Below are 14222 nucleotides of genomic sequence, written 5' to 3'. Positions count from 1 at the left end.
GAAGACGAACCGTCATGGAGTCACCAGCACAGGCCTGATACTATGTCTTCTGCAAAGCAGGACCCATCCATCTCCCTGCAGCCCTGGGCACAAAGCAGGGCACTGACTGACACCCCAAGGAAAGGTAGGGTGCTGTCTGGGTCTTGAAGCCCACAGATCATGGCCCAGCTCACATTCCAGCGGGCCAGTCATCTCTTTTTCGAGACACGGTCCCACTAAAATTGTTCATTGCCCAGGCTGGCCTCAAACTCACAGCAATGCTCCTGCCTCAGCCTCCTGAGTGCTGGGATTACAGACATGTATCACCTTTCCCAGTCCCTGTGATCTTTATAACCATACAACCACTACTTGAGCCCTCTAAAACAGGATGAGATGCTACACGTGAGCAAACAAAGCAAAACTTTGAGTTAGAAAGTGGCAGACTCCACAGCACATAAATGGACAGCTGATTTGTACTGTTTCCCAAGCCTGCCAAACCTGGGTAAACTCATGCCACGGGGCCCCAACAAGAAAAGCAGGACGCAGGCTGTCACCCCATGCCTCATGGTCCTAACCCCGATGCACAGGAAACAGCCGTGCACAACAATGTTTATTCCCTCAGAGGACACCATTCCCCTCTGGAGGGCACTGTCCACACAGCTGTGTGCAGCTGCAACTGCACGTTCACACGAAGTTCTGTGCTATCGCCAGCACCTTGGAGTACTCGCCCTCCTTCCGGCGCAGGCTCGAGGGCACTGGCACTTTAATCCGAGTGCCCACAGGGTTGCCATTGTCCTCAATGAGGACCACGTTGTTGGAGTCGAACCTGGGGCTCATCTGGGGGCCAGGCATGCGGTGCCCCACGATGAGCGCCTTCTTCTTCTGCCCCTTGATGGCCAACAGGATCCTGTCGCCCACCTTGCCCACCCCGTTCTTGTTGTAGACGTGGATGCACCGGGGAGGACGGTGGTAAGGCGTGTTGCCCAGGGCACTGTTGTCCACCACACGCACCCGTGTCATCTTCTGGATTGCAGCGAGGCTGCCCATGGTGCTGGGGACAGAGAACAACGGATGGGGTCCTGAGCCAAGGTCAGAGGCCCAAGAAGGCCGGAGAGATGGCACACATGCACACGCGTACACACACTCACACACACGCACACGCACACACACACAGTCATATACACAGGCTGAGCCCTTGAAGACTTCTCTACTAGTGTTTCTTCCTAGCTGAGAGCTTCTTGTGCCAAGGTGTCAATCTGGATAGATTTTTTTTTAAAAATCTTGCTGTGCAGCCCAGGCCAGCCTCAAACTTGCAGCATTCTACCTGGCTCAGCCTCATGCATGCTGGGATTACAGGCATGATCTACCATGCCCGACTCTTGATTTGGATACATTTTTAAGAGACAATATACTTCACTGTGTCTTAATTTAAAACCTTTGAAGAACCCCCCCCCTCGCGAGTCAGGCGCCCGCCCACCTCCCCTGAGAAACCTGCCTCCCAGATCCTTCCCCCATTCGTCTACAGCAGGGTGAGCGGGACTGCCAAGGAGTCCCCAGTCAGATGCGGCAAGGCCACCGTGCTCTATGGGGCCTGCGTAATTACATGGAGGGTTTACTTCTTTTCCTCTTTCACTTAGCTCAAACTTACTCTGCAGAGCCTGGTTCTTTTCCCACCTTTAATAAAACTTTGCTACCATTAAAAAAAAAAAATGCACCACACTGGACAGAAGCTGAAGGAAGCAGGCATGGAGATGTATGCCTGTATCCCAGCGCTCCGGGAGGCTGGGCGGTAGGACTGTTGCAAGTTCCAGTCCAGACTGGGCAACTTAGAGAGCTATTGTCTCAATAATTAAAAACAGGAAAAAAAAAAAAAAAAAAGCATGAAAACTTTTGCAGAAAGCCTATTAAAGGCAGGTACTGTATTACTGATGTGGTCACTGAGGGCTTCAAAATGACTCTCAGAGATCCAAGTGAACAGGGCTCCTGTCCTGGTCCATGTCTTCTACCCCCACAGCCTACAGGTAAAGCCCACCTCCAGGCCCACCCCTCTCCCACATGCTGCCCAGAGTCCCTGCAATATGCCCAGACAAAGGCCCGGGGGCACCAGGCTGCCTTTCCTCCCGAGGTGGCTTCTCTAGGGACTCCAGCTCCCACCACACCCCCTGCCCTGACATCCCCAGGCCTCGTCCCAGGCTCCGTCCTTCCTCTCCACCCCCACACCCACCTTCTTCCAGCAGCTCCCTCTATACTGGGACACACGCAAAAGTGTCCTCCAGGCCACTACACTGCGCCCTGTAGAGATGAGCCCTCCAGAGTTTAAAGCATAGCTGCCTCCTGCTTACAGCGTCAGTGATTCCCCACCATCCATGTGGCCCTGCTCCCTGTGCCCAGGCAAGCCCCGAATGGACCCTGCACCTGGAGCAGTGGGAATTCCAGGTGCTCCAGGTTCACCCTCTCCCAGCCCCAGGGGCCTGACCTGTATCTCCCTCCCTTCCTCCCCTCCTCCATCAGCAGGTCCTATCTCAGGCCTTTGGAAACCACCACACTTGTCATATCTTCTTGGTCATCTGTTTTTAAGCTTCTCCCTGTAGTCCCCAGAGAAGTCTACACTGCAAGAAACAATTCCCATGCAGGCCTGAGGTCAGCAAATGCCTGCTTGGGCACCTGCACAGGGCCTTCCTGTTCAGTCACCAGGCCCGCGACACCTGAGCACCCCCGAAGCATGTACTGTTTTTGTTATGAAATGAAATTTCCATCCTTCATCCTTTCTATCCAGAAAGTTCTGATGCCTGGAGAATGTGGCATTGAGAGATGGCAGATTCACAGGGGCTGGGTCTTGCAGGGGCTGAAAAGCACCAGCTACGCCCCTCTGCCATCTCCCATGACATTCCCACCATGACCCAGACAGAACTGTCACCTACTTACCTCCTCCCCACTCCTGACCAAAGCCCGGCTCAGCCTAATGCCTTCAGCTTCCCAAACCCAGGACCACCCCCAAGGTTCCACCGACTCTTGTCACCCTGTTTTGTGGGCCTGCTGGGAGGTCTTAAGTCACCTGAAAGCATGCTGGCCAAGTGCTCTGCTGACGTAGGCCAAGGGGCCCCGCAGGGCAAGAGGGGCAGCCATGGATTCCACAGCGTAGTCCTGCCAGGAGAAGGGAGAAGCATGGTTAGGGCAGAGTCCTGTGGAGCCAGGTTTCTTTGGGGACGTGTGTGGGAGACGGTGCTTCTTGAACAAGATCATTATCACTAAATATAAATCCCAGTGGTTACAAGAGAGAGGATGAGCCCGAGCTCCTGCCCCAACTGCTGAGTCACGGCTGACCTGGGTCAGGGCAGACTGGACCTCAGAGCTATTTGAAGTGATAATGATGGCCACCACTGCATGGATCCACTGGCCCCCCAGCTGTCTCCCTAATAACCCCAAGAGACTGCAGACTCCCCACGGATACTGTGGGCTTTCTGGAGTCAGCCCTTTCACCTCTAAGGGAGGGCGTCACCTAAGTACTACCAGCCACCTCGTCACCTCTCCCCCAAATGCAAAGCCAAAACAGCTGTCTGGCTCAAGGTCAGCAGAGCAGAGCCCACTGTGGCCCTTGTGAAGTCACTGGCCAAAGTCTGTACTTGGGTCAGTGTCCCAAACACCACAGAATCACAGAAAAGCTGCCTACATCATTTGGAAAACCAAGCACTAAGACCAACCCAGTATGTGTGGTTTCAGCTTGGAGGACACAGATGTCACCAGGACCTGTAATACCTGAGCATCACCAGGAGTCTCCTTAGGAAAAGCCTCCAGAGCTGGTATAGAGTGGTACAGCACACCTGCAATCAATCCCAGCACTAGGGAGGCTGAGGCAGGAGGATTCAGGGCTAGACTGGACTACACAGTGAGATCCTGTCTCAAAAATACCAAAAAAACCCTCCTACCACATCTGCCCCTACCCACAATGTCTGTCTGCAGCAAGCCTCTCTGTGAGCCAAGCCTCTAACCAGAATGTTTACACACAGCTTTCCCCTGCACAAGTTCAAGGCTCTCAGATAAGACTTTATTTAATGAAGGTGGGGAGGGACTCACTGTTTACCTCCTCAGGAAAAGCCAGACATTCCATTCACGAAAAGTAACTCCAGTTCAGCCCCAACTCCAGGCCTGCTCCCAAGTGTCTCCCCAAGATAACACATAAAGCACAGGCCAAATGTAATTATGATCCAAAAATTAAGTACAAAAGAAGGCCATTAACCTAGGAAATTACTAGCACCAACACACAGGACCAGAGACAACCAGAGGCAGTCTGCTCCAATCACAGCCAGACAACCTGGATGGTACAACCAATGCGCCTGGCTCCCCACTTCACCAGAGACACTGGCGAGACCTGCTCGAAGGTGGCCAGGAGTGGCCAGGAAGGTTCAGACACAGAGCATCCAGGCACCTGCCTGATTCTGCAGAGTATCATTGCTCCAATCCAAATCTAGGCCTCCTCTCCATGCTACAGCTGCCCTCTCTACCCACCCCAGGTCTCCTTCAGCACCAGCCCACCTCCTCTAGAAGCCAGTGAAGATCTGCAGGCTCACCACCACCCTCCTACACACCAGGAACAGCCATACCCGGGCTGGTGCAGCCCTCACCATCAGGCAGAGACACTGAATAAACTAGAGATTTTTGAGATAAGGCTAATGTCCCCTGCATCCCATTCCTTGCTGCTTCCTCTCCAGAACTCAGAAACTACAGAGGAGCTCATGCATGGCACCTGATCTGGCTGCAGAGTACAGGCCACACGCACCAGGTGGCACCCTGGCCTCAAATACAAGAGTGACACCGGCATGCCTGCAGGGAGCACATCCACTATCAGAAGAAAAGGCCAACTCAACAACTTTCAGTAGCTCGCAATGGATGTGACATTGACCCCTGGCCCAAGCAGCAAATAGATAATACTAACCATTTCTATTGCTTACCCCGCCAAAAAACTCCAAAACAAAATACTGTTTCTCCCTCCTCCTCTATCACAATGGATCCTGATAAACAGAAAGAGTGCAATAAACACTTCTTCATCAAATAAATGAAGCAAGCTGGGTACAGAGGTACATGCCTATAATCCCAGCACTCGGAAGGCTGAGGCAGAAGGAATGAAGACTCCAGCCCAGCCAGGGATACACAGCAAGTTCAAGACTGGCTCGGACTACAGTGGAACCCTGTCTCAAAAACAAAACAAATGACAATCAATGTAGAAATAACAAATGAGGTAGCCAAGAGGAACACAGGCCCCCATCTTGACCATGGCTGCAGGCAGGGCAACCCAAGGAAGGGGCCCTGTCTACAGGGTGGGACCCACGACCTCACAAGCCCCAGGCTTTGAGAGATGCTGGTGATCAGAACAACCCCAGGGTCACTTGCAGGGCCCTGGAGTCATCTTCCAGCCGGCTGCCACACTGCCTGCTGTGTAAGTACCCCCTCCCACCACTAAATAGTGTTCTGTATCAGGAAGAGTATGAGAGGCAGCAAACCTCTTCAGAGTGACTCTGGTGGCCCTTCGGGTTCTTCATGGTATAGACAGATATACCCTCTACTTCACACCTAGTCTACACATAATGCTTTGCTCTAAGCCTGGTGTCAGGCAGGAAGTGAAATCTGATGCTGCCACCTTCTCTACACTCTCCTGCTTCCCGATGGCACCCTCCCAACTCAGAAAGTAAGCCACAACCTCTGCCTTCAGGGTGATGGGTGAAATGACTTGATGCTCACTTCCTGCCTTGGCTGACACTACCTACCCCGCCTTCAGCTGTGGGGGTCAGGGACACACAGGATCCCTCACTTGGGTCAGCCTCCACAGCCACTGCTGGATGATGGCTGTGGGACCAGGGACTGTGGGGCCCAGCTCAGCGCCACCCCCTTTGGGTCCAGAACAGTGCGCATACACATCTAGAGCTTGCAGACCATGCCAGAAGTGATTTGCAATTCAACCTCTGAGTTCCCATGTGGTGAGGATGGGGTGCTCCCAAGGATGAGGGGAGCCAGGTTGTATCTCATTTCACACATGGAGTCTGAACTGGAAAAGCAGACAGAAAGGACTTCTCATGCTTGTGGGAAGACAGAAAGCATCACCACTGGAGTTTTAAAGATCCTCACCATACAGAACTATGCTATCTGTGTATGCTGTATCTAACTGCAGAGCTGACTTAAGTTCACAGACCAATCTATATATTGTCTCCACCCAGTTTCAATCTGTAAGTGCCTGGTATGTTGCACGGGTTTGAAGCCTTTTGCAGGAAACAGGCTCTACAGAAAAGTGAGCAAACAGGGAAGTGGGTGGGGACAGAGGCAATTGGGTGGCGGAGTACATGCCAAGCATGTATGAGGTCTTAAAAAAAAGTCCGGCACCAACACAAGTGAGTGCTTAAAAGAGATTCTGTTAGAGAAAAGAAACACTAAGAAACCAAATGCAAAGCCCAGCCACAAAAAGAACAAACCACCAGTGTGAGCCTCTAAAGGTCTTTCATCAAAGCCAGGAAAGCTTTGGGGAGGAGGGGCTCGTAGACTGGAAACCCGCTTCATTGCTGGGCCCCACAGTTTTCCTGCTCACCCTGACCCAGTAAGTGCTTCTGTGTGTTGACTGATAATTCATCATTGCTTTGCTGCCCCACAATTCCCTTTCATAAGAATTTACTATGTATCTTTTTTTTTCAAGACACAGTGTTGCTATACCCCTCAGTGGCCCTGAGCTCACTCTGTAGTCCAGGCTGGCCTAGAGCTCACAGCCATCCCCCTGTCTCTTGGGATTACAGCCAAGTAGCCACAATGCCTGGTTACGATGTTTACTTGCCTGGCTACGATGTATCTTTTTAAATTTATAAGAGTATACCATGTTGCAATTCTCAAAGTATCTTCACCCAGGTCATTTTCTTTGAATTCATTTCTGAGTACCCAATGGAAACAAAGAAACAAGAAACAAAAGCCTAAGAGGTTGCATCAGTTGAAGATTCTTAACAGTTCTGAGGTCTCACTGAGCAAGTACCATTCTGCAGATGGTGAATGAAATCAAGAGCTTGACACCTGCCGACTCATTATGGGTTAGCAGGCACCAGGGTCCAGATAAAGAGTCCAGCACAGGTCCTATCCTGCCCTCTGCAAGACGGGCACTGAGCACTACTAGAGGCTGCTTTCACTACCAACAAACTGCACCAAGGCGAGCGCACCACACATGAGCCGTCTCCTTTGCCATGGCTGCAGTCAATAAGCAGCTATCTCTTCAGTAAGTATCAACATTACCCACCCAGTGCAACCCAGAACCACAGCTGAAGCTAACTCACTGATCAAGGTGCAAGTTTTCGCAGTGTCACTACTAGCAAGCAAAGCCAAGTTGGGCATTGTGGCGCACACCTGCTTCCCAGGACCAGGAAGTCTGAGGCAGGAGGTTCGAGTTTGAGGGCAGCCTGAGCTGCCTATCAAGTTCACAGCTGGCCTGTGCTACAAGGCAAAGTCCTGCCTCAAAAATTAAACAGGTAACAAGCTGTTGTGGTACAAGCCAGTCATCCCATCACTCTGGGAGGCTGAGGCAAGAGGATCATAAGTTCTAACCCAGCCCAGGCCACTTACTAATTTAGTGAGATCATATCTCAAAAATAAATTAACAAACAAATAAGTAGTAAATGGGGCTGGGGATATAGCTCAGTGCAAAGGTCTTCGGTTCAATATCCAGGACCATGAAGTAAATAACAAGTAAAAAATAAATAAGCAAGGCATCCCTCAACGGCATGATAGGTATTTCTTTGTTTTTGTTGTTGTTGTTGTTTGTCTTTTTCCTTTTTATCGGTACCAGGGATCGAACTCATGACTGCCTGCTTCCAAGGCAGGTGCTTATGCCGCTGAGCTAAACCTCCAGCCCCCGACAGGCTATTTCTAACACAACTACTGCTAAGAAAAATCCCATTCCACAAAAAAATTCGTCTTATACTTGTGTATTTGTTACAAAAGTATTTAAAGTACTGACTGTTAGCTAGATCTGATACATCTCAATCATTAAGCTGGTCTTTTAAAGCACAGATTTTATAAATTTCAGCTTTATCTTGCAGTGGAGGGAAGGGGGTCCCTACAACCTAGAAACAAGTTTGGATTGTTTGAGCTCAGGAAAATCTGCAGAAGGCAGAGCGGGGTCTATTTAATCCCACATGTCTCCTGCCTCTGCTGCCTGTTACTACCTACACTGGGCCAGGGACAAGGGACCAGGTGTGCTGGAGAACAGCAAGGAAAGAGAAAACAGGAAAGTGGGACAGGACCCCAGCCCGGCCATCCCTCCTCCGCCTCAAAGTCTGAGACCTTGAGATCACTTCTCCAGGTCTTGGTGACTCTGCCAAGCAGGGGTCCCTGGAAACAGCAAAGCTACATGGAAATGAAAGTGCTTTATCTCCAGCCAGGCAAGAGCCACTGCGACTGGGGAGCCCTCTGAATCAGTGATGGCAAACCTACAGGCAAGTGCCAAACTGCAATTTAAAACTCACTTATTTATCACAAACTGCCATTACTACAATAAACCTGAATACTTAAGTTTTAGTTTAGGAAAAACTCCTATGTTAACATCTTTTGTTTTAAAACAAAAACTCAAGTCACACATGCCATACATCTACTACAAGTTGAAATCATCCGGTAGGGGCTGGGTGTGCAGGACAAGCGCCCTATTTCCTTGGTTCCAGGCAGCTCATGGGTATCTCTAAGATCACATCTCGCTGTAAAGTGGACCTGCAAAAGTGCTACCTCTCCTCCCTAGAGGTAAGAATGGAGTTCCAAAGGGGACTTTCCTATGCTTTCCTGTAGATCCTTAATGAATGACAAGCTACTTGCAACCAGCACATCACCTGACCCAGGACAACCCACTGAAACCTGAACTATTGCTGACTGTCACCAGTAACATGCCTGTCAGATCATACTATGACAAGTCACAATGTGAGCCACTGCCTATGAAATAGAAGGCTAAACTTTACTTTGATTTGTTTTTCCTGGTACTGCAAATTGAACGCAGGGCTTTTTACTGAGCTACATGCCCAGCCTTTTCTTTTAAAATTTTGAGACAAGGCCTCGCTATGTTGCTGAGACTGTGTGCAAACTTGCTATTCTTATGCTTCAGCCTCCCAGAGTGCTGTGATTACAGATGTGTGCCAAGGCATTCGATTTGTAATCTGATCTTTTTAGGCTTTTCCAAGCCCCTGCAGAGTTTGTGGGGTACGCAATCAAAACTACCCAAGTGACACAAACAGGAAAATCCACCATAGGTAGGTCTGGCTATGAAGCAAAACAGGCTTTAATGGATGCCATGTTATCTAGGATTCGAGATGCTGAGGAGGGTCTAAATTACCACAGTCAGGGCCCAGCAGATTCCCACCAGAGTAATAGACTCTGGGAGGAATTTACTCTCGATGAACAGAGGCAACAATAAAATATTGAGCCACAGTGCATCCCAGGCCAGAGTAAGACTTTGTCTCAACACTATGGCAACTGTTCCTTCATGGATTCTCTCATGGCCCTAATTCAGCTCTTTGCAGGTTTGCTGAAGGGCTTCCCTTGCTCTGCAGAGTGCTATACTCCCCAAGGACACCGACCCTCATTAGGCACAGACAGAAATAGCTCAGGAATCCCGATGTTCAGATCCATAACTGAATTATTTAAAAAAAATAATATTTCAGAAGTGCCTTCCAATGATTTTCAGAGCTCCCCAAACCAGTAACTATGTCCTCTATTTTCATTTTCCAGTTATCCACAATGGGGCTCAAAAAGAAATTTATTGCTCTATGCAAGCAATAGATCACACTAGTTTTACAACCATTAAACCACACACTATGTAAAAAGCTACACTCACACAACATATATATATATAGAGAGAGAGAAAGAGAGGGAGAGCAAGAGCTAAAGATAAAATGGACAATTCTTCCTTAAAAAATTACAGAAGGAGCTGGGGGTTTAGCTCAGCGGCATAAGCACCTGCCTTGCAAGCAGGCGGTCGTGAGTTCGATCCCTGGTACCGATAAAAATGAAAAAAAAGACAAAAAAAATTATAAAAAAAAAAAATTACAGAATTAAATTTCTTGCTCCTTCCCAAACAACCCCCAGCCTCCAAGCCTACAAAGACTCCTGCACCCAGGCAGTCTACAAAAAGCTTCATCCCCATCCCCTTTTCTGTCACAGTTGAAAAAAACAGCTCTTCCTATAAAGCCAATCTACTTACCCCCAACAAAATTCTGGGTTTGGTTTTGTTTTGATTCAGAGCATGGTGGCATAGGCCTGTAATACTAGCTTTCTAGGAGGCCTGAAGAAGGATCATAAATACAATTCCTGCCTGGGAAACTTAACACAAGTCCCTGTCTCAAAACATAAAATAAAATAAAGGAGGCTGTGATAAGCTCAATGTGAATTCCCTGGGTCAAAGTCTAGTACTGGAAAAAAATGAACATCATTGTTTTTAGGCAGCAATCTTCCTGATGATAGAGACCTACCCTATTCCTTCCTGTACATCCCTGAGTTCTAACCACATCCTTCTGGCCAATGTGAACTGCCTGCAAACTCAGTCTGAGGAGTAAGAGAGCCAACAGGTTTCAGGTGATCGATGCTTTCCAAACCTTTTCGGTGACGCATAGGAAAATACTGCACTAACAAACAACTCCTAACACACTCATACCCGAGGAAAGTGTCAAGAAACAACGCTCTTGCTAAGCACAACAGTCTCTGATAGTTTCTATTTCTTTCTAAAAGGTGGCCAGAGCTGTTAAACTGACTTCCAAACTCACCACGGAACTCACAGTTTAAAAAAACACTGCAAAAAAAAAAAAAAAAAAAATCAAACCTTACTGTTGCATTCCACAAGTTCCTAATCAGCTTTGCAAAGCCAGCCGATCAGAGCCAGTGAACAATACAAAACCAGACTGCCCAGCTGGACAGTATCCTTCTGCCCAGCAGTGGCCGCGGTCCTGGTTCAAGCTCCTGCCACACATCTCTCGAGAATCCCAAGGAGGCTCCATGCCTCTGCACCTCTTCACATATCAATCCTTTTAACGTCTCAAGGTGGCAAGGTGTCCCTGCCGCCCAACGTGGGAAGCCATCCTCTCTTTGTGTCCCCTTCAAAACTCGAAATTAAACAAACTGGCGTGCTCCTTGTGCCTCGGTGATTAAGATTCGAGCGCACCTGTCCCATCTCCATCTTTCTAGACTTAATCATTGCTGGGCGAAGCCTCTGATGGAAATAAAAAACCTGGGACGCCCTGGCGTCACATCAGTCACAGCACAATCGGCTGCAAAGGGAGGGAGGGAGGTGCAGGTCAACGGGCGCGCTCCTACAAGACTTGCAAGTGAGTGCACGCGGGGCCCACAAGCTGGGGAGCCCTCACCCTAAGACCAGGGGGAGGGGCCCAGGGTGAAACCTCGCTCCCCGTCGGGCCCTCCCATAAACCCTCAGCTCCCCAAGGCCTCACTGCCGCTCACCCGGGTGCAGGGGAAAACAGAGAAGAAGACTGGGTCCCCAAGCCCCGCTCCCCGTGCCCGTACAACCCGTACCACTTCGCTGCCGCCGCGCACCCGCCAGGGGCGGCCTCAAGACGCGGCCTCTGCGCATGCGCCCTGGCCGTGCGTAGCGTGCGTGCGCTGCGTGGGGGGCGGGGACCGGCACCGCCCCGCCCTCCCCTCCCCCACCGCCGCGGCCGCCGCAGGAGCCGAGCCCGCCGCCGACCCCGAGCCCCGAGCCCCGGGCCGTGCGCCCGTGCCGAGCTGCGCCGGGTGAGTCCGCGCCCTACCTGGGACCCCGGATCTCGCCGCCGCGCGTCCTCTCCCTACATCCCCCTAGGAATCCGCACCACCCTGGCTCCGTCGGGGTCCGCTCGGCGGCGCCCCAAAGCCCCGGGGTGGGACCCGCCTGCCCGCGCCCCTACCCTGGGCCCGCGCCGCGCCCAGAGTGCGGACCGGGGTTCCCGCGTCCCAGCTCTGCCCTAGTGGCTGCGCTGGCCCGGGCGACTGTCGTCCCCGCTCCGAGGGACCGCGCGTCCTGTCCGGGGGCCGCACCGCGCTCTCTGTTCCAGAGCGGGCACCGGGGATCGAGGGGCCTGGGACCCCCACGAGCGGGCAGAGGCCCGGAGTAAGGGGCGCCTTTGCCCCTCCTGCTGTGCCAGTCGCCCAGGGCCACTGTCCTGAAGCTGTCGGCTGTTCCCTAAGAGGGGAAGAACGCCAGGACAGTGGGGGAAGAGGTCGGAGGGGCGCTGCCCTTGCGGCTCTGCTGCCACCTGCCAGGATCTGCCGGGCAGAGAGGTCTGCACCCACCGCCCCAGGGCGGGGCCTCTCGGGGGTCCGCGGGCTATGCCCGGCACCTCCCGAGCCCAGGGTCCTGTCTCCTAGGCGCAGGGAGGGGGCGGGGATGTGCTGCAGCGCGACAGTCCACCAGGGCACCCGAGGGTCCAGGCCCTGGCATGCCCTGGGGTGGCATCTGCTGGGGCCTTCTATAGTTTCACCCTGTGCAGTCAGCGTGAGTAGGTGGGTGGGGACGTTGCTGACAGAAGTGGCTAAGAAGTCCTCCTTGCGTATCCTACAAGATCACTCCAACTATAAGAGAGTGATAGAGACCTGAGTTCGAGTCCTAGCTCTGTCATTCGTTAGCGATGTGACCTTGACCAGTTACTTAACCTGACCGAACCTCTATTTCCATTAAAAAATGTGGTTATGAGTGGGGTGCAGTGGCTCACTTCTGTAATTCCAGCACTCAGGAGACTGAAGCAAGAAAATCAGAAGTTCATTGAAAGCAGGCAGTCATGAGTTCGATCCCCGGTACCGATAAAAAGGAAAAAGACAAAAAAAAAAAAAAAAAAAAAAAAGAAGTTCAAGGCCAGACTGGGATACCTGGCCAAACTCTGTCTCAAAAAAAAATAATAATAATTATAAAATAGTATGGTTACTCCCACAAGGTTGTCTTGGGGATCAAACAATATAACATAGGTGGAGAGACTGACACCCAGCCTGGTAATGGATTAACACTGGGTTCTCTCTAGACCTATCTTGGCATAGCATTGCCTTTACACCCACCTCCCAGCCCAGTGCAGATGGATGGGTTGTGTTCAGAGAGTTTGAGAACCTCCCCTGCCACTCATTGTCAAAGTCACTAACACAGGGTAAGCCGTCCTGCTTGGCTGATGGGTTGTGTCATATTTTATCTTGAAGTTTTAGGTTATCTCTCTCTGTCTCAGTCTAGCAATACTAGGGATCAAACTCAAGGGTGCTCTACAACTGAGCCACATCCCCAGCCCTTTTCTTTCATTTTGTTTTGTTTTTTCTTTCTTTCTTTCTTTCTTTTTTAAGACAAGGTCTTCCTAAATTGCCTAGGCTGGCCTCAAACTTGCTGTCTTCCTGCTTTGGTTTCTGGAGTGGCTAGGATTAAGTACATGCATGCTAAATTTTATATTTTCTTTTACTTTTTTACTGATTTTTCTCCCCTAAATCTCTTGTATTCTGCATATCAATATTAACAATAGCTATTTTTAGAGCCTGTTATTTGTCCTAAACTATGTGAAGAGCTTTGCATGAATCTTCTTAATTCTTTAAACAGCCACACAACAATTGTTGCCCCCATTTCACAGATTAAGGAGTCAAGGCCCACGGTAGTTAGGTAATTTACTAGGGTAGAAGCCAGGTCTGACTGTCCTGGTGCTTATGCTGTTAGTCACCAGGCTGTGCCTGCCCTACCTTAGGGACTTGAGATCACAACCCAAGTAGGAACAAAGACAGGTGCAGAGAAATGGGTTGCAGCCTCCCCTGTATTTGCAGAGGAAGCAAGTGCAGCAGTTAGCAGTGTAAATTCAGTCTCTCTCTGGACCTACCTCAGACCGGCTGTGTGATCTTGGGAACACTGTCTAGCCTCTCCGTACCTCAAGGCCCTCCTGAAGTTTGAGGAGAAGCAAATGAGTTACATCTGCAGAGGTGTTAAAACAGTGCCTAGCACAAACGTTTGGTAAATGCCTTTTTAAAAACGTGAGGCCTGATTCTAGAAAGTGCTGAGTTACAGACTTACGTGTTTTGTATTTGTGATGCTGGGGATTGAGCCCAGGGTCTTCGCACTGAGCTACGTCACCACACCTTTTTATTTTTCATTTTGAGATGGAATCTCCCTAAATTGCCCAGATGGGGTTTTAATTTGCAATCTTCCTGCCTCATGCTCCAGAGTAACTTGGATTATAAATGTGAGTCACCACACCCTCCTAAATGCATTCTTTTAATGCTACTTATCCTCA

The 14222-nt window shown here is 50.4% G+C and overlaps 2 protein-coding genes across 4 annotated transcripts in view; one reads left to right on the top strand and one right to left on the bottom strand.

Moving 5' to 3' along the window:
- Positions 1 to 576: 576 nt before the first annotated feature.
- Positions 577 to 11617, bottom strand: Mrpl14 (mitochondrial ribosomal protein L14). Of its 2 annotated transcripts, none has more exons than XM_023566641.2 (3): positions 11509 to 11617; positions 3035 to 3123; positions 577 to 1030 (listed from the first exon to the last, which is right to left on the bottom strand). In XM_023566641.2, exons 2-3 carry the CDS (start codon positions 3103 to 3105, stop codon positions 664 to 666), a joined length of 438 nt encoding a protein of 145 aa, XP_023422409.1. In that variant the 5' UTR covers positions 3106 to 3123; positions 11509 to 11617; the 3' UTR covers positions 577 to 663. The 2 variants fall into 2 exon arrangements, with proteins under 2 accessions (XP_023422409.1, XP_023422410.1); XM_023566642.2 differs by having other exon boundaries at positions 11437 to 11552.
- The window catches only part of Tmem63b (transmembrane protein 63B), a 19538-nt gene continuing 16904 nt past the window's right edge, over positions 11589 to 14222 (top strand). For both annotated transcript variants that reach the window (XM_013156830.3, XM_003473836.5), the window contains exon 1: positions 11589 to 11727. The gene's annotated coding sequence lies outside the window, so the exon portion shown is untranslated. The remainder of the gene's footprint in view (positions 11728 to 14222) is intronic.

Source organism: Cavia porcellus, unplaced genomic scaffold, assembly GCF_034190915.1.
Source record: "Cavia porcellus strain 051 isolate PalLab524CR breed Dunkin Hartley unplaced genomic scaffold, mCavPor4.1 scaffold_28, whole genome shotgun sequence".
In the NCBI taxonomy this organism is placed as follows: domain Eukaryota; kingdom Metazoa; phylum Chordata; class Mammalia; order Rodentia; family Caviidae; genus Cavia; species Cavia porcellus.
Note: the sequence above shows the minus strand (reverse complement) of the source record. Positions and strands in the feature narration are given on the sequence as shown.